The 21,322-nt window shown below is 74.0% G+C and overlaps 5 protein-coding genes across 11 annotated transcripts; 1 reads left to right on the top strand and 4 right to left on the bottom strand.

Annotated features, from left to right (window-relative positions):
• Window positions 1-706: 706 nt before the first annotated feature.
• On the bottom strand, window positions 707-5,922 carry SLC11A1 (solute carrier family 11 member 1). Of its 6 annotated transcripts, none has more exons than XM_066999459.1 (15): window positions 5,528-5,922; window positions 5,038-5,162; window positions 4,299-4,421; window positions 4,099-4,218; window positions 3,723-3,829; window positions 3,531-3,601; window positions 3,343-3,410; window positions 3,097-3,252; window positions 2,811-2,969; window positions 2,608-2,677; window positions 2,365-2,484; window positions 1,778-1,927; window positions 1,642-1,694; window positions 1,214-1,367; window positions 707-1,119 (listed from the first exon to the last, which is right to left on the bottom strand). In XM_066999459.1, the coding sequence occupies exons 1-15, from the start codon at window positions 5,565-5,567 to the stop codon at window positions 776-778; spliced, it is 1,860 nt and encodes a 619-aa protein (XP_066855560.1). In that variant the 5' UTR covers window positions 5,568-5,922; the 3' UTR covers window positions 707-775. The 6 variants fall into 6 exon arrangements, with proteins under 6 accessions (XP_066855560.1, XP_066855558.1, XP_066855563.1 ...); XM_066999457.1 differs by having other exon boundaries at window positions 710-1,119; window positions 1,621-1,694; window positions 5,528-5,917; XM_066999462.1 differs by having other exon boundaries at window positions 922-1,119; window positions 1,621-1,694; window positions 2,354-2,484; window positions 5,528-5,920.
• A 224-nt stretch (window positions 5,923-6,146) lies between these two features.
• Window positions 6,147-8,536, bottom strand: CATIP (ciliogenesis associated TTC17 interacting protein). Of its 2 annotated transcripts, none has more exons than XM_066999470.1 (10): window positions 8,493-8,536; window positions 8,220-8,267; window positions 7,851-8,045; window positions 7,681-7,736; window positions 7,429-7,515; window positions 7,124-7,294; window positions 6,908-7,032; window positions 6,738-6,814; window positions 6,574-6,662; window positions 6,147-6,438 (listed from the first exon to the last, which is right to left on the bottom strand). In XM_066999470.1, the coding sequence occupies exons 2-10, from the start codon at window positions 8,251-8,253 to the stop codon at window positions 6,232-6,234; spliced, it is 1,041 nt and encodes a 346-aa protein (XP_066855571.1). In that variant the 5' UTR covers window positions 8,254-8,267; window positions 8,493-8,536; the 3' UTR covers window positions 6,147-6,231. The 2 variants fall into 2 exon arrangements, with proteins under 2 accessions (XP_066855571.1, XP_066855572.1); XM_066999471.1 differs by having other exon boundaries at window positions 6,249-6,438; window positions 6,574-6,627.
• Window positions 8,537-8,649: 113 nt separating this feature from the next.
• On the bottom strand, window positions 8,650-13,213 carry LOC125179885 (probable hydrolase PNKD). Its single transcript, XM_066999469.1, has 9 exons — window positions 13,048-13,213; window positions 11,237-11,352; window positions 10,998-11,110; window positions 10,739-10,797; window positions 10,428-10,520; window positions 10,071-10,234; window positions 9,814-9,900; window positions 9,577-9,692; window positions 8,650-9,379 (listed from the first exon to the last, which is right to left on the bottom strand). The coding sequence occupies exons 1-9, from the start codon at window positions 13,188-13,190 to the stop codon at window positions 9,206-9,208; spliced, it is 1,065 nt and encodes a 354-aa protein (XP_066855570.1). The 5' UTR covers window positions 13,191-13,213; the 3' UTR covers window positions 8,650-9,205.
• Window positions 13,214-13,584: 371 nt separating this feature from the next.
• TMBIM1 (transmembrane BAX inhibitor motif containing 1) lies at window positions 13,585-20,097 on the top strand. The gene is made up of 12 exons (XM_066999478.1): window positions 13,585-13,725; window positions 17,141-17,349; window positions 17,586-17,680; window positions 17,793-17,857; window positions 17,975-18,028; window positions 18,119-18,169; window positions 18,451-18,490; window positions 18,616-18,653; window positions 18,783-18,870; window positions 18,974-19,069; window positions 19,169-19,222; window positions 19,340-20,097. Exons 2-12 carry the CDS (start codon window positions 17,169-17,171, stop codon window positions 19,481-19,483), a joined length of 906 nt encoding a protein of 301 aa, XP_066855579.1. The 5' UTR covers window positions 13,585-13,725; window positions 17,141-17,168; the 3' UTR covers window positions 19,484-20,097.
• LOC136791071 (collagen alpha-1(III) chain-like) lies at window positions 20,068-21,242 on the bottom strand. The gene is made up of 3 exons (XM_066999353.1): window positions 21,202-21,242; window positions 20,489-20,704; window positions 20,068-20,359 (listed from the first exon to the last, which is right to left on the bottom strand). The coding sequence occupies exons 1-3, from the start codon at window positions 21,240-21,242 to the stop codon at window positions 20,212-20,214; spliced, it is 405 nt and encodes a 134-aa protein (XP_066855454.1). The 3' UTR covers window positions 20,068-20,211.
• Window positions 21,243-21,322: the final 80 nt, after the last annotated feature.

The following is a 21,322-nucleotide window of genomic DNA, read 5'->3' as shown; positions in this document are numbered from 1 at the left end:
AGGCGGGGGGGGCGGCCCCGCCCCGCAGCCCTGCCATCGCCCTTTTAAGGGAGGGGAAATTCTTCACATAAACAAGCGCGGGGCCGGAGGGGGGGGGGGGGGCCCTACCCCGGGGGGGGGGGGGGGGGGGGGCGGCACCGGTTCGGGGGAGGGGGGGGGCGGCGGGGGGGGGGGTCAGGGTCCACCCCCCCCAAAAAAAAAATCCCCCCCCCTCCCGGGGTTAGGGCCCTGCGGGCGGTGCGGGCCGGGCAGGGGCGTTTTGGGGAGGGGGGGGGGCGCTGGGGGAGCCTTGAAACAGGCAGGGAGCGTCTCGCAAGTGCGGGCCGCGGGGGGGGGGGGCGCGGCGACGAGGGACCCCCCCCCCCCCCCCCGGGGCCAGATTTGGGAAGGGGGCCGGGGGGGGGGGCCCTGAGCACCCCCCTCCAGCCGCATCCGGCGGGGGGCAGGAAGCGGGAAACGGGCTGAGCCCCCCCCCCCAGGGCCCCCCCCACCTCGTGTCCCCCCCCCCCCGTGTGTCCCCCCACTCTGTGCCCCCCCCCCCCCCCAGGAGTCCCCAAAAGCAGCCAGGCACAGGGCAGGGTGCACACATCCCGTTTATCAGCCCCCCCCCCCAGCCATAAGGGTGGGGGGGTCACACACACACACACACAGTGCCCGGCCCCCCCCCCCCCCCAGCCGGGAGGACCCCCCCCCCCCCCCCCAGGGCCAGCCCCAGGGTGCCCGGGTGCCAATTAGCGGTCCCCGGGGGTAATTAGCGGGCCTCGGCTTCCCGGCGCTAATTGGCAAGGGGAGGCTGAGGCACTTCCAGCCAGACCCCCCCCCCCCAATCCGCCCCCCCCCCAAATCCTGGCCCCGCTCCCTTCACCTGGGGGGGGCTGTGCAGAAGTGGGGGGCTGGGGGCTGTTGACCCCTGCCTTGCTGGGGGCATCACCCCCCAAGCATCCCCCCCCCCCCCCCCCAAATAAAAGTATACGGGGGGGGGGGGACAATGCCAGGGCCCCCAGCCCGTCACCGTGACCCCGCCACCCCCGGGGGGTCGAGGGCGACCCCGAAGCCGAAGCGGCCGTGGCGGCCCCGGGCCAGGCTGCGCGCTCCGTGGGCGATGCTGCACGTCCACAGCTGCAGGGGGGCGACGAGGGCAGCTCAGGAGGGGGGGGGGCACAGGGCCACCCTGACCCCCCCCCCCCCCCCCGCCCTGGGGTCCCAGCCCTACCAGGTAGGCGACGAAGGCCACGTAGGCGGCCAGCAGCAGCCCCAGGGGGACGAGGAAGGCCGGGCTGCGCAGGGTGGGCAGGAAGGCCGCCACGAAGTAGGCGTTGATGGCGCAGACCAGCCCCGCGATCAGGGTCATCAGCACCTTCCCCGGGCTGGGGGCACGAATTGGGGAGGGGGGGGGGGGGGGGCATGGGCACCGGCACCACCGGGCACCGGCACCACCGGGCACCCCCCGGTGCCCCTACGGTGCCCGGTAGGGTCTCGCCCCCACGGGGACATCCCACGGCCACCACCCATGGGTGTCCCACGGTGGGGCATGGGGGGGGGGCTTTGCCCACCCCAGGGATATTTGGGGTATATTTGGGATATTTGGGATATTTGCCCCCCCCCCCCCCCAGCACTCACAGCCCGTTGGCGAAGTCGTGCATGAGCGGGCGCAGGCTGGTGAAGGTGAGGACGGGCAGCACGGCGAAGGGCAGCTGGAAGGGGACGGGGTGAGGGGGGCGGCGGGGGGGCTGTGGGGGGGGGCACAGCGGTGTAGCCCCCCCCCACACACACACACCAGAAGGCTCTGCAGGACGTTGAGCAGGTCGTTCATGCCCGTCAGCTGGCTGACGTCCCTGAAGGCGGCCACGAAGAGGGTGGGCAGGATGGCGAAGGAGCGGGTGAAGAGCACGCGGGCGAAGCGGGACCAGCGCAGCTGCAGGAAGCCCTGGGGGGGGGGGACACGGGGAAAGCTTTGCCCTCACCCCTTGGAGTGACCCCAAAACCCTGGGGGGCCGGGGGGCTGCGGCCCCTCCTCCCCTGTGCGCCCCCCCTGCAGATGTTGGGGTGCTGAGCAGGCTCCTGCAGGGCTGCGGGGCCCCGCTAGATGTCAGCTCCTGCTCATTAAGCTAAATGAGCTCATTAGGGAAGCAGCGCCCCGCGTGGGGCACCCACACGGACGGGGCACCCACACGGACGGGGCACCCACACGGACGGGGCACCCCCAGGGTGGCACTGCCCCCAGCCCGGCTCTTGGGGACCCCAGTGCCAGCGGGTGCCCCCTGCCCAGCCCCTAGGGACGCGGAGCGGGGTGGAGGGGGGGGGCAAATCTCTCTGCCCAATACCCCCGGGGGATATTTCCCCCCCCACCCACCTTGCCCTCACCTCCATGACGAACTGCCCCGCGTAGGTCCCCGTCATGGTGGAGCTCTGTCCGGCCGCCAGGATCCCCACGGCCCAGATGTAGAGCGCCGCGGTCCCGAAATAGCAGCCCAGGATGACACCCTGCAAGGGGGGGGGACGCCCCCATGGGGACCCCGAAACATCCCCGCGTGGCACGGGGATCCCGTGGGGAGGAGCTGGGGGGCACTGGGTGGCCCCCCCGGGGTGCGGCCCGGTGCCACTCACCCCCTGGTAGATGTCCACGGAGACGGTGGCGTTGTTGACGGGGAAGATGCCGGCGTAGCGGCTGACGCTGCTGTTGAGGCACTTGGCGTGCTGCAAGGCGCGGCGGGCACACGCGTGGCACCACCCCACGTCCAAGGGGTGAGGACACCAACCCTCCACCCGCCCGCCCGCCCACGCCACGGGGCGCCCGCCCAGCCCCTCACCACGTCCTCGTTGCGCTGGCGGTAGAAAGCCTCGCCGAAGACGGCCATGACGAAGAGGTTGATGAGGAAGGAGACGAAGAGCGCCAGGCAGGACTCGGTCAGGAAATACGCGTTGGCCTCCTGCACCTCCTCCTTCTTGGACCGGTCGATGGCCCGGGTCTGGGCACCGCGGGGGACACCGTGGGGTCCCACCGCCGCCCCGTGGCTTCGTGCCACCCCCCCCCTGTGGATGCTGGCCCTGAGACACGGGACGTGCCCCCCCCCCCCAACCCCGGGCCCTGCTCACCTTGACCAAGGAGGAGTGGAGGAAGATGTTATGGGGCATGATGATGGCCCCGACGATGCCCACGGCCTGCAGCAGCTCCTCCCGCCCGCAGCCCGGGCAGTAGGGCAGGAAAATGCCCCGCAGCACCTCCAGCTGCGCCGGCCTCACCACCACGTACTGGGGGGGGGTGGGAGCCCCGTGAGCGGCCCCCGCCCGGCAGCACCAGGCTGGGATTGGGGTGTCCTGAGCCCCCCCCCAAGCCTTTACCTCGTAGCCGAAGGTCAGGGCCATGATGGTGATGAGGAGGCCGAAGAAAGCCTCCAGCTTGCGGAGCCCTGCGGGGGGTGGAAGGCTGGGCTGGGGGGGGCACACCGATGCCAGCCCCCCCGGGGGAAACCCACACCTCGGTGCCTGAGCAAGTGGCCCCCCCCTCGTCCCTACACCCCGTCACTCACCGTACTTGTCGAGGAAGAGGAAGAAGAGGGTGTCCACGATGGTGATGAGGACCCCGCCCCAGAGCGGGATGCTGCAGGATGGGGGACAACGGAAGGGGTGGGGGGGGGGCCACCTCTGTCCCCTGGGCCACCCCCGTGGGCTGAGGGCGGCAGCCCCCCGAGAGGGACCCCGCGGGGGGTGGGGGGTGTTACCGGCCGGCCGAGAGCAGGCTGAAGGCGATGGCCGTCCCGATCACCTCCTGCATGTCCGAGCCGATGATGGCGACCTCGATCGTGAGCCACAGCAGCACGCGGGGCACCTGGAGGGGACGGGGCCGGCACACGGGGACGTGTCCCAGCCCCACGGGGACCCGGCCCCGGGACGCTTCGGGCTTGGGGCGGGGGGGGGGGGGGACACGCTGCGTTTGGCAGCCCGGGGTGGGGGCACCCTGCTCCGGGACGGGGACAGGTCGCAGCTTGGGCCGGGCAGGATCCGACCCGCTGCGGCTGCTGACGCTGGGACGCGCTGGGATGTCCCCGGACGGGACAGGGACGCTCGTGCTGTGCCCCCCCCCCGGGGGCCGCTCACCTTGGGGTAATAGAGGTAGCAGATCTCGCCCAGGTCCTTGCCCGTCACGACGCCCAGCCGGATGGCCAGGCGCTGGCACAGCAGCCCCAGGACGGTGGCCCACAGCAGCACCCACAGCAGCTGGAGGGGGGGGGAAGCAGGAGAAGGGCAGCAGGGGCTGGGCACCGGGCAGGATCCGGCCCCCGGCCCCCGGGGCTCACCTTGAAGCCGGCCACGGCCCCGCACTGCAGGTCCGACTCCACGTTGCCCGGGTCCAGGTAGGCGATGCTCATCAGGAAGCCGGGACCCGTGAAAGCCCAGAGCTTCCTGAGGCTGAAGCCAGGCTGCGAGGGGAGCGACACCCCTGCTCTGGCTCGGCCCGTTTAAAACCAGTGGCTCCCAGCTGGGCCACCGGCCGCGTCCGCCTGGCGCTGGGGAGCCCCGCGCTGCCCCGCGCGGGCGCATTTAGGCACGGAGGGCGTTCCTCCCCTCGCCCCGGTCCCTTTCCATCAACACGGGCAGCAGGACCCCAAATCCCATTTGGGGACCGGGTGGTGAGAAACGTGTCGCAGCCTGGAAGGAGGTGCCCCCCCCCCCCTCCCCGTGAGGGTCCCGGGGCTGCCGTTAACGGTGGCCCACGCAATCCTGCTCCCGAGCCCTGCTTTCACAACCCCATCCCTTCCCCTTCTCCTTTCCGCTCTTGGAGAGGGGCCGGGGGGGGGGGGGGGGGGGGGCAGGCAGCTGGGGGGGGGCTCCCACGGGGCTTGGCCACCCCTGGGGATGGGGACCCTGGGAGGTGGGCATCGCCTCCCCCTGCCTCAGTTTCCCCCATCAGTGAAGCTTTAACGCTCAGCCAGGGGTCGGGGCTGCGATCGGGGGACACCGAGGTCCCCAGGGTGCGTCCCCCACCCCATCATGTCACCCCCCGGTACCCAAGCCGACGTCCCCAGGCGCACCTACCCCGCTGCCCTTGGGGATGCCGATGAGCTCGTCCAGATAGGTCTGAGCCGGGCGGCCGGGGGGCTGCGGGGGGCCGGGGGCATCGCCAGAATCGGCTTGGCCCCGGTTCAGGGACCCGTCGAGGCCTGGGAGGGGAGGAAGAGGAGGAGGAGGAGATGTGGCAGCCAGCTGGGGATGAGGACGCCGCTGGTTCCCAGAGCCACCCGCCCTGGGGTCTGCCCAAAGCAGGACGACCCCGCTGCTCCGGGGGGGGGGTGGCAGCAATTGGGGCCACCAGCGGTGGACCAAAGGAGGCAGCTGCCCCCCACCCCAGTACCCCCATCCCCACCAGTCCCGAAGCCACGTACATCTCCGGGCAGGAGGGACAGGACGGTGGGGACAACACGGGGCTGGCTCCGTCCCCGGTCCCTGCCCTGCCAGCACCCTGGGGAGGGGACAGGGCACAGCGGGGGGGGCACCCCGGGCAGGTCGGGGTGGGCTGGGTGCTCACCTGGCTCCAGCGATGCCATGGTGGGGTCTGATCCGGCCATGGTGCTGGGTCCCTGACCTCGATGCTGGGCTCAGCTCCCGCCTCCCAGCTCTTAAAGCCCCCCCCCGCCCCGAGGAGGAGGAGGAGGAGGAAGAAGAGGAGGAAGTGTGTCCCCCCCCAACTGCTGACCTGGGCTGGGAAAGGGGGCCCTGGGCAGGGCTGGGTGCTGCGGGTGCGTGCGGTCTCGGTTCCCCACCCCACACACGGGGGGGGTTCGGGGGGGGGGCACCAACCCTGCGCACACCCTCGTGCAAACACGGGACGCCCAGGGGTGGGAGCGTGCCCACGTGCGGCCCCCCCCGCGCGTGCTGGGGGTCCTGCTGCCGCTTGGCGCCTGGCGGGGGGGGGGGGGACACACAGGGACAGTGTCCCACGGCTGGGGGAGGGCGCGGGGGGGGGACTGTCCCTGCTGGAGTAGGGGAAAGGCCGGAGGAGCGGGAGCGAGGAGGAAGCAGGAGTGCGTTGCACAAGCACGTGAGCAGGTCAAAAACGCACCCTGGGGTGGGGATCTGCTGGGTGCTGGGGGGGGGGGGGGGGGGAAGTGGGAGCAGGGTGCCCCAAACTGCCACGGGGAGGGGGGGGGGGGAGGGAAGGGAGGTTGGACGCCCCGTGCCTCAGTTTCCCCCAAAGCACACGAGACCATGGCAGGGGCAGCGCCGACAGCTTTAATCCTGGGGAGCCGGGGGGCTGCGGGAGGAGGCGAAGGGGGGGCCGGGGGGCTGCCGGCGGGCGAAGGGGGCGAAGAACTCGGCGGCGAAGAGGACGGGGTCGGGGGGCTGCCGCAGCAGCAGGGCCTGCAGGAAATGGGCCAGGAGGGCGGCGAGCTCAGGGTGCTGCCGCGTGTAGGTGCTGTGCGACGCCCGCAGCTCCTCCTGCGTGGGGGGGGGGACAGGGTGGGCACCCAGCCCCCTGTCCCCGTGCCGGGCGGGGGTCCTTTCCCAGCCTCGAGGAGGTTCAGGGGGGGGGGTCCTGCCACCCCCACGCCCCCCAGACCCCCCCCCGCTCACCTTCCTGTCCAGGAACCAGGAGCGCAGCTGGGCGTCCTCCTCCCAGTCCAGGGGCTGCTTGGGGAACGCGGGCTGGGGCCCGTCCTCGGCTGCAGGCAGGGCGCCCTGCGTCACCCCCGGCCCCCCCCACACCCCCAAAGCCCCCCCCCCGCCCCGCTCCGTACCCCTCTCGCTGAGGACGGACGCATCCTGCAGCACCGCCAGCACCGGGCACCCGACCTGCAGCTGCCGAGCCAAACGCCTGCGGGACGGGGACCCCGCTCGGTGCCAACACCGCGGCTGTGCCCCCCCCCCCCGCCCCAAAAGCTGGTCCCCCCCCCCCCAAAAGCCGTACCCGCTGGGGAGGAAGCTGCTGTGCCAGACCACGGGGACGCCCTCCTTGGTGCGCACGGCTCGCTCCATCACCCACACCTCCGCCTCCGCCGAGCCCACCGACTGCCGCTGCACGCCCAGGGCCCGCTGCAGGGACACCCCTTGGGGTCACCCCCCAAAATCGATCCCCCCCCCCCCCCCCCCCCCCCCGCGCTGCCCCCTGCCCAGGCGGGCTCACGTAGGTGGCGGTGCCGAGGTGCCCCTCGCCGTCGATGGCCGGGAAGACGAGGCCGGGGGGCACGGCGCGGCGGCGGGCCAGCACCCGCAGCAGCAGGAGGCTGGCGGCCTCCCCCAGCAGCCCCCCCGGCGAGGCCCAGCCGTAGGAGAAGTCTCGGGACTGGGGCTCTGCCTGCGGAGACACCGGGGAACCCCCGTGGGATACCCGGCCTCCCAAAGGGTGGGCATCCCCCCTGCCCGGGATACATCCCCAGGCAAGGGGGGGGACAGAGGGGGGAGACCCCGCTCCCCCCCTCCCAGCCTCACCTTCCCCTCCCGGGTGCTCACGGTGACGGTCATCCCCCAGGGGTGCTGCACCATGTGGGTCCTCCTCTCTACGGGGTGTGCTCCGAACTGCGGGGTCGCCCCGCTGAGCTCGGTGCTCCCCGGCCACCCCAAAACGCCCCCCTCTCAATGGGGCCCCCCCCCCCAGCCCACTGTGCCCCGAGGCTCCCCGAGGTCCCGAGGCCGGGTGGGTTTCGGGGAGCTCCGTGCCGCCCCCGCGGCCACCCCGCTCACCTCCAGGCTCTCGTGCTGCTCCTGCTCCAGGGTCTCCAGCCCCATGGACACGTACCCTGGGGGGGCAGAGCCCCGCTGCCACCAGGACACCGCCGTCCCCCCCCCCGGGGGGACCAGGACGGCCCAGGTTTGGGGCTGCCACCCCCCCCCCCCCCCAACCCCAGTCTCACCTCTGAGGGTGCTGCGGAAGGGCACGGCGCCCAGCACCCCGCGGCACTCGGCCCGCACCAGGAGGCAGCTGCGCACCCGCTGCCCCCCCCGCTTGTAGGGCGCGGGCCTGGCGCCCACCCAGAGGTGCCCCCCCGCAGGGCCCCCCACCAGCGCCAGCGTCTCGGCGAACAGGCAGCGCTCCAGCTCCTCGGGGCCTGTCCCGACGCACGGTCACCGAGCGGCCCCGAATCCCACCCCCCTCCAGACCCCTTCCCCGGGACCCCCGACCCCATATGGGGTCACGGCGTGGGGTCACGGCCCCGGGGAGGGCTGGGGGGGGGGGGTCGGGGCTGGGGGGGCCGGGGAGACGCGGTGCCGCGGGCACCCACCGATGCGCTTCAGGAACTTGGCGGCCGCCTCCATGGGGCCGGGGTCTTCTGCGGGGACACGGGGGGGGGGGTCCCGATGCCAGACCCACGTTGCGGGGAGCACAGGGACCCCCCCACCCCCCCCCACTTCCCACCCCCCCAGGGTCCCAGCCGTGCAACCCTATGCAGGAGCAGAGCCCCCCACCCCACGCCCCACCACCGCCCCCCGGTGCGCCCCCAGACCCCCCCCAAATCCCAGATCCCCCCCAAATTCCCCCCCCCCGGACCCCAAACCTGGCCCCTCCAGCCCGAGGTGCCCCCCCCACGACGCCTCCAGCCGTCGCTATAGCAACCCCCCGGCCCTGCCTCTTAAAGGGGCAGCGACCCCTCAGAAAATTTGGGAGCCCCCCCCCCCCAACCCCTTCCCCCCAGACACAGAGGAAGGGGCTGAGCGGGTACAAATCCGATCCGGGGGTTTATTTGTGGGGTGACGGGGGGGGGGGGCACGACCGGTCCTCAGCACGGCAGCACCCCCCAGCACGGTGCCCCCAATGCCAGTGTACAGGGGGGGTCCCTCCCAGCCCCCCCACCCCAAAAAGGGGGCGCACGGTGCTGGGGGCTGCCTGGGGAACGGGGGGTCCCTGAGCGCTGGTGTGCTGTTAACTGGGGACTCCCCAAAAAAAACGGGGGGGGGGGAATAGGAAAAGCCCTTGGTGCTGTCCCTACAGTGCCAGCACTGGGGGGGGGGGGGCTGTGGCCCCCCAGAAAGGGGCCCGAGGCGCTTCCAGGTGACCCCAACGTGCAGGTAAACAGGGGGGGGGAGTGGGGGGAGACCGCTTATGGGGCACACACTTATGGGGTTGGGGTGTGGGGGGCTCCATCCTCTCCCCCCCGCCCCCGCCTCGCAGCGGGGCCACGAAGGAGGGGGGAAATTCACAGCAACAATCACACAGTCCTGGCTGGGGGGGGGGGGGGGTCCCCACGTCCCGGGGTTGGGGGGGGTGACCCTAGGTGGCTTTGTAGAGGTCCTTGCGCCTCCGCAGCTCCTTGAGGACGCGGGCTCGGAAGGCGTCGGGGGGCTCCCCGCCGCCCCGCCGCAGCCCCAGGGCCTCCTGCAGCTCCCGGCGGTGGGTGCGCAGGAAGGGGTTGTAGGTCTGCTCCTCGCCCAGCGTGGAGGGGCACTGGGGGGGGGGGGGGACACATGAAGGGGGGGGGGGTCAGGCACTCAGCCCCGAGCCCCCCCTGGCACCCCCATCCCCAATTACAAAAGGGCTGTGGGGCGCAGCCGCCCGCGAGCGGAATTCGGGGGGTGGGGGTACCACGGAGGGATAAGGAGGGGATGGGGGGGGGTCAGGGTATGTGCCCCCCCCGTGCTCACCGTGCTCCTCTTCTCCTGCCGCTGCTGCGTCGCCCACAGCAGCTTCTGCTCCAGCGCGGGGTTGTCCAGCTCCAGCAGGCTGGCGAAGCTCAGGCACTCCAGCGCGTACTCGTGCCCTGGGGGGGGGCACCCTCAGCATCGCCCCCCCCAGCCTCCCAGGGATGGGAACGGGCAGGGTATGGGGGCTAGGAGGGGATTTCTTGGGGGGGGGGGGGGGGGGGGGGGGGTGACGCTCACCGGGCCATAGCAGCGTGTCCTGTCCCAAGCCCACGGCTGCATCCAGCGAGGCCAGCATGGTTTCGGGGGAGCCCTCGAACAGCCTGCCTGGACCCACGCGCACACCTGCCCATCACCGGGGGTGTCCTCCCAAACCCCCCCCCAAAAAAAAACACCCCACCTTCCTCCCTCCCCAGCCCCCCAGCGTGCCCAAACCCTGGCCGATTTCACGCTTTGCCTTGCCGGGGGGGGGGGGGGGGGCGAGGGGCCGCACTCACCGCAGCCGGCGAGGAAGAGCAGGTCCCCGGAGAAGAGGCAGGGGGGGCCCCCGAAGGGCCCCGCGTCCAGCACGTACGCCGTGTGGCCCACCGTGTGGCCGGGCGTCGCCAGCGCCTCGAAGGTCAGGCAGCCCACCATCACCTTCTCCTTGTCACCGAGGGGGCTGCGCCAGCGGGGGGGGGGGCACCGTTAGGGCACCCCCAAAATGCCGAGCACCCCAAAACACCCCCCCAGAGCATCCCCAGCCTCTGGGAACGGGTGCGCGAGAGGTGGAGCAGGGACCGGCGTGCACCACCCAAATTTGTGGGGTGTTGGGGGGGGGGGGTCACAGACGCAGGCGTGGGGCCGGGACTTACTTGGTGAGCTCGGGGATGGCGTCGAGGGCGCTGCCGTACACCCTGCAGGAGCCGTGCCGCCGGCGCAGCTCCGCGTTCCCCCCGCTGTGGTCCCTGCGGGCACAGAGGTCGGCGCCCCCCCCCCCCACGTGGGGTAGGTATAGGGGCACCCCCAGCAGCAAACGCCATGCTCCTGGGCACCCCCGCTTGCCCCCCAAGTCCCCAGGTAGCCTCTGTTTGGGGGTCCCCACCCCACCCCGATGGGTACCCCATGCCCCTGGCACCCTTTTGGCACACGGAGAGCCCCCCCGTAACCCCTCCTTACCCCTTACCAGTGCTTGTGGGTGCAGAGTATGGCCTCCAGCATCACCCCCTCCTCCTCGATGGCAGCCTGGCAGGGCAGAGATTTGGGGGAAACGTTGGGGGGCACCTCCACGCACCCCAATCCCCCTCCCCTCACCCTGCCCCATGCACTGAGGACCGTGGGTTAGGGGTAGATTTGCCCCCTCTCCGTCCCCAAAAAGCCAGCGATGCCCCTCCCCGAGGACACCCAAACCCCATGGCCGGGGGGGGGGGGGGGGGGGGTCTCACCTGCACGGCCAGCGGGTCGGAGGGGTCGACCACAGCGGCGCGGCTGGAGCCCGTGTCGATGACCAGGTAGCTGTAGTTGTTGGACAGCACGGGGATGGGCACAATTTTCACCCCTGGGAGGGACGGACGGACAGACATCATGGCAAAGCCCCCTCGCTGCCTTTCCACCAGGGGAAAAAGGGGGGCGAGGCCAAGCCCCCCCCCCCCCTCCCCAGCCCCAAATTAGGGTCGCAACTCACCGCGGAAGCCCAGGGGCCGGGACACGGAGTGGCCGTGGGGGAAGCGCTCGCGAGCCTTCTTCACCTGCCGCTTGTAGAAGAGGAAGCCGAGCCGCGTGCGGGCGTACAGGCTGTACCTGGGGGCGGGGGGGGGCACCCGGTGAGCCCCCACGGGGAGCCCTCCCGGCCCCCACCCCACCGGGGAAGCGCTGGAGCACGGCCAGGCGCTCGCAGCGAGGACGGGGGGGTTCCCGACGTGGTCCTGCTGCTTGCCACCCCCGTTATCAGGGTGCGCGCACGGGGCGGGGGGGTTATCGCAGCAGCCAGCTGCAGCCTCCCAGTGTCAGCCCCAGCCCCCCCAGCGCTCCCCAAAGCCACCCAGGAGGCAGAGCTGGGGGACACAACCTCGCGACCCCCAGCTGTGCACGCACTGGGGGGGGTGATGGGGCTACCCAGAGCCCCCAGCCCCCTTCCTGGGCTCCCCGGGGAGGGGTCAGGGTCCTGCCCCATACCCGCAGCGAGGGCAGAACCGATTGCCCAGGCAGGGGAGGCAGCCCCTGGGGTACCGCAGCACGGTGGGACACCCTGGGGGTGGCATCTGCTTGGCGGTCACCGAGTGTCCCCCGCTGCCTGAGCCTGACCCCGTGGTGCCACCGGGTCCCCGAGGGAAAAGCGGGGAGCACGGGGTGCTGCGCGCCCCCGCGGAGCGACGGGGAGGGCAGAGCAGCAGGGCTGCGGAAAGGGAAAGCGAGAAACGCTCCCGTGGCACGTGCCACGCCGAGCTTCCACAGACGCTGCCCGGGGGTGCCTGGGCACCCTATTTATAGGGCACCTTCGGGGCTGGGGGCAGGACTGGTGCCGCGAAGGACGTGCAACGCTCGGGGTTGCGCCAGGCTCCGTCCCCAGCCCGAGGCCACCTCCCCGGACGCCAAGTCCCCCTCGCTTGGCCACCGGCCACCACCTCGTGGCCCTGGCAGCGGCAGAAGGGAGAAACGAAACCCCGGGGTAAGGGCGGTCCCCGCGGCCCCAAGGCCGTTTCTGCCCCGTGGCGGCAGCAGGACGTGCCTGCCTCTCCTCTGGGCTCCCCAAACCCCCCCGGGCAGGCAGCAAGCACCCCCCGGCAGGAAGGTGCTCTGGGAGAGGCACGAGGCTCAAACCTCGTACCCCAGCTGCAGGGGGCTGGGGCAGGAGGGGGAGGCCAGGTGCAATTAGCGATTGCAGCGTTAATGACTGCAATTAACGATTGCAACGAGCCCACCACCAGGGGCCGAGGGTGCCGGTCACCACCCTGGGGCACCGGGGAACGTGGCCGGGTCCCAGCCCCGCAGCCGGGGGCACAGAGCCTCCCCTCGTCCCCCTGGCCCGGGGGGCTGCGCCCCGAAGTCCGGTGTCTGGAGGGGGGGCAGCGGGGGGGGGGGCTGCAGGAGGGCCCCGCGGCACCGGGGGGCGGGTTCGCCGTTCCCTCGGCCGGAGGCAGAACAAAGGCGGCTGCAGCCGTGACCTCACCTCCCCCGCTCCCCCTGGACGGCGGCCAGGGCTCTCCGGGAGCGGGGGGGGGGGGGGCACAGGCAGGAAGGTCTCACCCCCCCCCCACCCCACCTCCCCCACCTCCCACCCCGCAGCTCCTCACCGGCGCCCGGCGGGCGGCACGGAGCCCCCGGCGGATACCCCCGAACCCCGCTGCGGTGCGCGGCGGGGGGTTACCGGGGGGCACGAGCCGAGGGCCGGCGGGGCTGAGCCGGCACCGGCACCGAGCGGCACGGAGCGGCACCGGCACCTCCCCTCCCGGCTCCCCCCCCGGTGCCGGTACCGGCTCCCCCACGCTCACTCACCCCACGCGGAAGACCAGCGGCCCGGCGAGGGCCATGAGGGCGGCGGCGAAGCGGCGCAGGGCCGGGCTGAGCCAGGCGGCGGCCCCCAGCCCGCACGCCCCGGCCCCGGCCGCCGCCGCCGCCCGCCAGCGCGCCCCCGCCATGCCCGGGGCCCCGCCCACCCCCGCCGGGACCACGCCCCCCTCCGGCGCGCCACGCCCCCCCCGGCGGCCAATAGGAGAGCGCCGCGGCTTCCGGCCACGCCCCCTCCCCCGCCGCGCGTTTCCCGCCAGCTCCGCGCGCCCCCTGCTGGGGCCGTGCCCCCGCCCCCCGGTGAGTGACGCGCTATGGGGGTCCCCTAAATGACGTCACAGCCGGGAAAGGGGGTTCCCCCCGGTGCCCCCCCCCCCCCCCTTTCCCTGCCCGCCCCCCGTGCCCCCTCCGGGTCCCGTCCCCGTCCCCGGGGGGGTCCCCGCGGTGCCGCCCCTGCCCCGGGGGAGCTCCGGGACCCGGGCACCGGCACCGGGCGCCGCGGTGCGGAGCCGCCGCCAGGGGGAGCGGGGAGGAACGGGGGGGGGGGGGCCCGGGGCGGGCCCCGGGGGAGGGGGGGGGCGGGCAGCGACCGTCCCCGCCCCGTCCCGGCTGGTCGCGGCCCGCCCCGACGGAGCGGCCCCAGCCCGGCGGAGCAGCGCGCAGCAGGTAGGGGAGTGCCGGGCCCGCCGGTACCGGGGACCGCCCCCCCCAGCCCACCCCCTCCCCATCCCCGTCCTACACCGCCGGTACAGGGGGGGAGCGGGGGAAGGGGCACGGAGCCCCCCCGGTCCTCCCCCGGGGCCCCCCCGGCTTGGGCGGAGCCCCCCGGCTGTCCCAGCGCACTTTGGGGTCCCCCCCCCCGGTCCCAGCCTGCCCCCCCAAGCCTAACCCCCGCCAGCGCCCCGTTAACCCCGCTCACCCCCCCCGGGTTCCCTCCCAGCCCCCCCTCCCAGCTCGGTTCCCCCCCTGCCCCCCCCATCCTTGCCCCCCCGTCCCCCCCTCCGGGCCCTCCCCGCTCTCCCCGGTGCCCGTTTGGGGTGACGCAGCCCAAGGGGGTTGGGGGGGTCCCGGCACCGCACCGGGTGTCCTGGGGGGGGGGTTGGCGGGGGGGTCCCCTCCCTGAGCCACAGGCACACGCAGATCCCGTGGGATTTGGCCCTGCGAGGTGTGGCCCCAGGCTGGCGCCTTCCTCTGCGCTCGCTGGAGCGGATGGGGGGCAGCTTGGGGGGGGGCGGGATGGGGGAGCGGGGGGGGCTTCCCTGTGTGTCCCCCGTCCCTTTGTCCCCAGGGGGGTCAAGGCTCTGCCTGGGGACCCCGCGCCAAGGCGTCCCCTTGGTGGTGACCCGGCCCCGTGGGAAGGGGGCTGCCAGCCGGTTGCGAGGCAACCTGTGGATCCGGATGGCCAGGGCAAAGTCCTGCCGAGCGTGCCCGCTTGGCACGGGGGGGGGACAGCGGGGTCCTGGGGGCAGGGACCCGCCGAGGTGGGGGCTCCTGGGGAAGGGACCCCGCAGCAGGGCCCGTGCTGCCGTTGGGACCCCCCCCGGATCTGTCCCTGCTGCCCACCGAGCGTGGGGGGAATGGGGCGAGGTTTGGGGTGAGCCAGGCGGGGGACGCCGCGCTGTGACACCTCGGTGGCCTCCTGGGCACTGCGTGGGGTGTCCCCTGGGGACCCCCTCAGCAGGGGGGCGCTGGGCCGTACGGGGTGGCGCCGGGCACTGTGGGGTGCTGGGGACCAGCTCTGCGCTGCGCAGGGGCGCGCGGCTCCCCGCGGCTCGGGGACAGGAGGTCACATCCGTCACGCGCGCCCGGCGCCCCCCCCCGAGACGGGGCTGTGTGGGGGCAGAGAGGGCAGCTGCGGTGCTGAGACCCTACAGACTCGTGGCTGGGGTGAGCTGGGTGGGGGGCGGCGAGCCTGGGTGCGCGGCCCTGTGATCTGGGCCGTGCCGTACCGAGCTGTGCCGTGCCGTGCCGTGCCATGCTGTACCGAGCCGTGCCATGCTGTACCGAGCCGTGCCGTGCCGTGCCAAGCTGGTGTCAATTCCCAGGCTCTTCTGGGAGGGCAGAGCCCTTCCAGACCCTGGGCAGCCACGGGGACGTGGGGACCCCACCCTGAAGCCCCGCTCCCCGCTCCCTGCCGGGCACCCCACGGGGTCCCCACCGAGCTGGTGACAGGGCCTTGAGCCGGGTGGGCGTGGGGGGGAGCCGGGCTGGGGGCCCAAATCTGCCCCCCCCCGGCGCGTGCTGCTTATCGGTGCTGAGTCACGGTGCCCGGCACGGCCCCGTCGGTGGGGACCGGGTGTCTGAGGGCCCCCCCGGGGTCTCGGCGCTCCGCGGTGGCAGCGAGAGGAAGAGGAAAAGGGGCGCAGGTCCTGTGGCAAAGGCCACGGGGAGGCGACCCCCGGGGTGGTGACTCGGGGGGGGGGGGCCCTGGAGGTGCGCGTGTCCCACGCTGCGGGGCTGCCGGGGGGGGGCTGCGGGGCTGGGCGGGACGCAGGGGGGTTTGCGTGCGGCTGGGTGCGGCCGGGACCCGTTGGGCTGGTTCCCTCGCCTCTGCCCCGGGTTTTTCCTGGGCCGGGCTCGGGTTTGAGGTTCTGGCCCCGTTTCAGGCTCCTGGCTTCGGTCGTGGCCCCCCGCTGAAACCCAGGAGGGGACCCGGGGGTGGGAAGGGGGAGGCACTGTGGGGTGCGGGGGTGTCGGCCGGGAGGTGCCAGCTGCTTTCGGGGAAACTGCCGGGCAGCGAAACCAAAAGTTTGGGGTCACCACGCGCGTGGGTTATTTTCGGCACCGCCGTCATCGCGGTGGCAAACGTGACGGTGCGGCCGTGGGCCGGGTGGCCGCCCCCGCCGGGACGGACGGAGGGACGGACACTGGGTGCTCGCCCCTCGCGCCCCTCCCCGGTCCCGTTCTGCCCGGGAAGTGGTGGCGTAACGCTGCGGGAAGCGCCCGCTCCCGCTGCCCTCCCCAGCCTCACGTCACCGCCGGCGCCGGGGGGGGGCTGGCACGGGGTCAGGGTGGGGGCTCGCTGCCGGCTCTCCGGGCACGTTGGGCGGGCGGGGGCCTGGCGGCGGCTCCTGGCAGCGCTGTTGTTTTCCTGGCCTTGGAGATTCTGCCTTCCTCCTCCTCCTCCTCCTCCTCCTTGTCCGGGCCTGGCTGCTGGCCTTGGGCCCAGGCCGGCTGCTGGTGGCTGCCGGGGGGGCTCGGCGAGGGGGAGCTCAGCGCGGGGGTCCCGTCCCCTTGCCCCCCGGCACACGCCGGCCGCCCTCGGGGGTGACACTTGCCCCCTAATCCCAGGGCTGGCACGTCCCCGGGGGGCACCCCACGGCTGGGACGGGGGCACCCCATGGCCGGGGGGTGTCGCGGAGCCCCCGGGGCGAGGTGCTGAGCGCTGGGTGTGGGGCTGGCGCAGAGGGCAGGGTGGTGCCACTGGTCCCCAGGGCAGAGGGCAGGGCTCGCTGCTGGGGGACCTGCGTGATGTCAGGGCTTCGGTCACGGCGCCCGTGCCCCACGTCACCGCCCGGCGTGCCCTCCCGGGGCTCCTCGGGTGCCGCGGGGCAGGGCTGGGTCCCAGCACGGCGCTGGCACGCGGCCCCGAGGGTCCCCGGCCCTGCCCCAGCCGCGAGCCCCCCGCAGCGCTTTTGGGGAGCGAAGGGGAAGCCGGGTGCTGGCCGTGGCCTGCACCACCGCGGGGTGGTGGCCAGGTGGGGACCGAGGTCCCCGTCCCCCCTGCGGTGGCCCTGGAGGTCACGTCCCCGCCGCGGCTTGAGTCAGCGCGCGGCCGTGCCCTGCCCCGACGCGGGCACCGGGGACTCAGGGCACGGGAATGCGGGCGGCCCCGGCCGAGGGGACGGTGACGGGGTGACGGGGTGACGGGGACGGCCCCGGTGGCATCGAGGCCACCGCGTTTCCCAGCCCTCGTTAAGCCGAGGCCACTATTTAAAGGGCGGCTCCTGCGGTGGCCACGCTCCGGCGCTGGAAGCGGGGCGCGTCGCCGGCACCGTCGTCCCCCCCCCCGTGTCCCCACGCCTCCGGGCCGCCCAGCGGGGTGACGTCCCCATATTTTCCCCCCCCCCCCCACCTCCAGGTGCCCGCAAGGAGAACCCGGAGCCGGCATGGCGCAGCCCAACGCGCCCCCCCCGTACGACGACAAGAACCCCCTGTACCCGCCGCCCCCGGGGGCCTACCCCCAGCCCCCCCACTACGGCGGGGGGTACCCGCAGCCGGGGGGGTACGCGGCGCCGGGGGGGTACCCCCAGCCGGGGATGGCCATGCCCAGCATGCCCGTGCGGTTCGGTAAGCGGGGGAAGCCTTATTTTGGGGGGGGGGGGGGGGGTGCGGGTTGCGGGGGGGGGTGTATTGGTGCTGGGGGTCTCCCAGGCGCTCTGAGCACCCTGAGGTGCTGTCCCGGGAAGGGGGGTGTCCTTGGGGGGGGGGGGGGGGGGCCTGGTGCGGCTCATCGTGGTGCTGCCCTGCTGTCAGAGGGGGGTGTCACCGAGGTGTCCCGTCCCCCCCCCCGCCCCCCCCGGCAGGTGACGGCTATGGAGGGGAAGGCATGGGGGCCGGCTCCCCCTTCCAGGCGGCCGACTGGGACGACAAGAAGGTCCGGCACACCTTCATCCGCAAGGCGAGTACGGGGCCGGGGGCGCGCTGCCACCCCCTGCCCGCTTTGTTTTTTTTTTTTTTTTGGGGGGGGACACACACACAGGTGCTGACCCCCCCCCGGCCATCTCCCGCAGGTCTACGCCATCATCGCGGTGCAGCTGCTGGTGACGGTGGGGATCATCGCCGTGTTCACCTTCGTGTGAGCGGGGCGGGGCGAGGGGGGGCTCCCCCAGGGGGCTTGGGGGGGGTGTGTGTGGGGGGGGGGGGGGGCACACGCCACTTAACGCTCGTCCCTGCCACCCCCCCCCCACCGCAGCTCGCCCGTGCGCTCCTTCGTCCAGAGGAACGTCGCCGTCTACTACGCCTCGTAGTGAGTATGGGGTCCCCGGGGGCCACGGGTGTCCCCCCCCCACCCCGGGGGGGGGCTGAGCTCGACCCCTCTCCTTCCTTCTCCCCCCAGCGCCGTCTTCCTGGTGACCTACCTGGTGCTGGCCTGCTGCCAGGGGCCCCGGTGAGCGCTGGGGACCCAAAAAAAGGGGAGGGAGCTTGGGGGGCTTGGGGGGGGAGCGGGGGGGGTCCTCTGGGTATTTAGGGACGGGGCACGGATCCCGGCGTGGGTTTGGGGCCGGCCCCGCGAGCGAGGCTGCGGGGGACCCCGCGGGAGATGGGAGGGGGATGTGGGGCACGGGGGGGGCTTGTGGGGACGGGGGGGGGCTTGTGGGGACACAGGGGTGTTTGTGGGGACGGGGGTGCCGGCAGGGGGCTCACCGCCCCCCCCGTTCTCGTCCCCAGGAGGCGCTTCCCATGGAACATCATCCTGCTGAGCATCTTCGTGAGTGGGGGGCTGGCGGCGCCCCCCGGGACGAGGGGCTGGGGGGGGGTTGGGGGGGGGTGACACAGCGGGGCCGGCGGTCCCCGTGCCCCCCGTTTTGCTGAGCCACCCCTTGTGTCCCGCAGACGCTGGCCATGGGGTTCATGACGGGGACCATCGCCAGGTACTCGCCGGGGTTTTTTTTTGGGGGGGGGAGGGGTGCCTGTGTCCCCCCCCGGGGTGATGGGGGGGGGGGGACACCCCTTCCCTGGCCGAGCCCCGGGGTGACCGCGGTGTCCCCGTGTGCCCGCAGCATGTACCGGACCAACGCCGTCTTCATCGCCATGATCATCACCGCCATCGTGGCCATCATCGTCACCGTCTTCTGCTTCCAGACCAAGGTGGGGGGGTGGGGGTGGGGGGCACGGGGACGCTCCCCGGGGGGGCCGGGGACGCGGTGGGACACCCCGCTGACACCTTTACCCCCCCCCCCCCCCCCCCAAGGTTGACTTCACGTCGTGCCCGGGGCTCTTCTGCGTGCTGGGCATCGTGGTCATGGTCACGGGGATCGTCACCGCCATCGTCCTCTCCTTCAAATACGTGAGTCGGGGGGGGGGCTGCGGGGTGCCGTGCGACCCCCCCCCACCCCAAAAAGCCTTCCCACGTCCCCCCGCTCACCGCCCCCGCGTCCCCACGCAGGTCCCCTGGCTCCACATGCTGTACGCGGCCATCGGGGCCATCGCCTTCACCCTGGTGAGTTGACGTCCCCCCCTCCCGCGGCGGCGAGCACCCGATGGGGGGGCTGTGAAGCGCCCCCCCCCCCCCCCAAGCACCCCTGCCTGACCCCCCCCCCCCACCCCGTGCCCCCAGTTCCTGGCCTACGACACGCAGCTGGTGCTGGGGAACAGGAAGAACACGCTGAGCCCCGAGGAGTACATCTACGGCGCCCTCACCATCTACACCGACATCATCTACATCTTCACCTTCCTCCTGCAGATCGTGGGCCGCGACTAAGCCCCCGCCCCCCCCCCCCCCCCCACCCCAAAACGCTTCTCGCTTGCCCCCCCCCCTCGGCCGAGCCGCTCCTCTCTCTGCCGGCCCCTCCCCCAGCCAGCAGCACCCAGCGCCCCCAGTTTGGGCGGTGTGGACCCCCCCCCAGTTCCCAACTGGGCAGGGGGTGCCGCTGGTTCCCGGCGGGGGGGGGGGGGGGGCAAATCGGGGCCGGCTCCCGGCGTTGGGAGGGGGGGGCTCGCCTCCGCTTGTAAATAAGCTCTGAAGCCAGCTGCGGCTCCGCCTGGCCCCAAGCGCCCCCCCAAAACGCTCCGGGACCCCCGCCCCAAGGCTGCCTCGAGGGAAGGGCTCCCCCCGGCCCCAAAGCCCTTGGGGGGGGGGTTAACGGCTGCCGGGGGGGTGGGGTGGGGGGGCAGCGGGCAGCAGGGCACCGGGCTCTGGCCGCCCCCCCCCCGGCTTCGCTCACTCAGTGCCTTAACGTGGCCGTGCCCCCCGGCCCCCCCCCGGGCCCAGCTGTGCCTCGGGGCGGGGGGGGGACACCCCGGGGTGCGAGGCCCCGGCAGGCCCGTGAGGGCGGGCGGCGTTACTCTTGCCGAATAAAAACCACTTTAATTTTCCCCGCGGCCCCGGCGTGCTTCGTGGGCGCTGTGAAGGCGGAGGGGGGGGGCCCCCCACCCCCCCGTCCTCGGTCCCTTCGGGGTCGGGGCGGCGGGCGGAGGGGGGTGTCCCGGCTAGGCCCGGCGGTAGCGCTCCGTCTCGTAGGCGCCCTCGTTGGCCCTCAGCATCTTCCGGCGGATGCCGAGCTGCTCCAGGCGGTTCCTGTCCACCTCCCGCTTGACCAGCAGGAAGAGGACGATGCCGCACGGCAGCCCCAGGGCCCTGCGGGGCGGGCGGGCGGCGCGTGGGGACCCGGCCGTGCCCCCGGGGATGGGGGGGGGGCACACCGGGACCCCCCCCCCCACCCCCCAAATCCCCGGGGGGGTGTGTGCCCCCCCCCCCCCAACTCACCATGCCACCCCCACCGGCTTCATGGGGTTCTTGCCCTTCTTCCGCGTCGGGATGTACTCCACGCCCTCGGGCAGCCGGCCCCGGGGGGGGGGGGTCCCCGGGGGGGTCCCGGGGGGGGTCCCGGTGGTGGCCGGTGGCAGCCCCGCCGCGGGAGCCGTGCCAGGGGAGGGGGCGGCCACCCCCGCGCCCCCCGGCCGGGCGCTGCCAGGAGGAGCCCTGCGGGGACAGAGGGGGTCGGGGAGGGGGGGGCACCGGGGGGGGGGGGGGGGGGGGGGGCGCCCGGTGCCGGTGTCCCCCCCCCGGTCCCGGTGCCCGACCCCAGCCCTGCACCGGGGGGCGGGGGCGTGGCCAAGCCTGAGGGGGCGTGGCCAAGCCTGAGGGGCGTGGCCAAGCCCGAGGGGGCGTGGCCAAGCATGAGGGGGCGTGGCCAAGCCAGAAGGGGGCGTGTCCTTCCAGGTGGGCGTGTCCAACCCCAAAGGGGGCGTGGTGGCCGGTGGTCAGGGGGCGTGGCCAAGGCTTGGGGGCGTGGCCAAGGCTTGGGGGCGTGGTCTACGGAAGGGGCGTGGCCAGGCCCTAAAAGGGGCGTGGCCTCGCTGCCCGGGGGTCGCCCCGCCCCGCGCCGGCCACGATCGCGCCCCGCGGGACCCCGGAGCGCCGCGGCCGCCCCCGCCCGCCCCCCCCCCCCCCCCCCGCCCCGTCCGTCCGTCCCCTGCCCGCCGTTACCGCGCAGGCCGCCGAGCGCCGCCGCCGCCATGCTGGGCTGGGCCGGGCTCGCCTCGGCCCCCGCTGCACGCCGGGAGCCGCAGTGCGCCGCGCGGGGACGGCCCGCGGGCG

This window comes from Anser cygnoides, chromosome 6 (genome assembly GCF_040182565.1).
Source record: "Anser cygnoides isolate HZ-2024a breed goose chromosome 6, Taihu_goose_T2T_genome, whole genome shotgun sequence".
Taxonomy (NCBI): Eukaryota; Metazoa; Chordata; class Aves; order Anseriformes; family Anatidae; genus Anser; species Anser cygnoides.
Note: the sequence above shows the minus strand (reverse complement) of the source record. Positions and strands in the feature narration are given on the sequence as shown.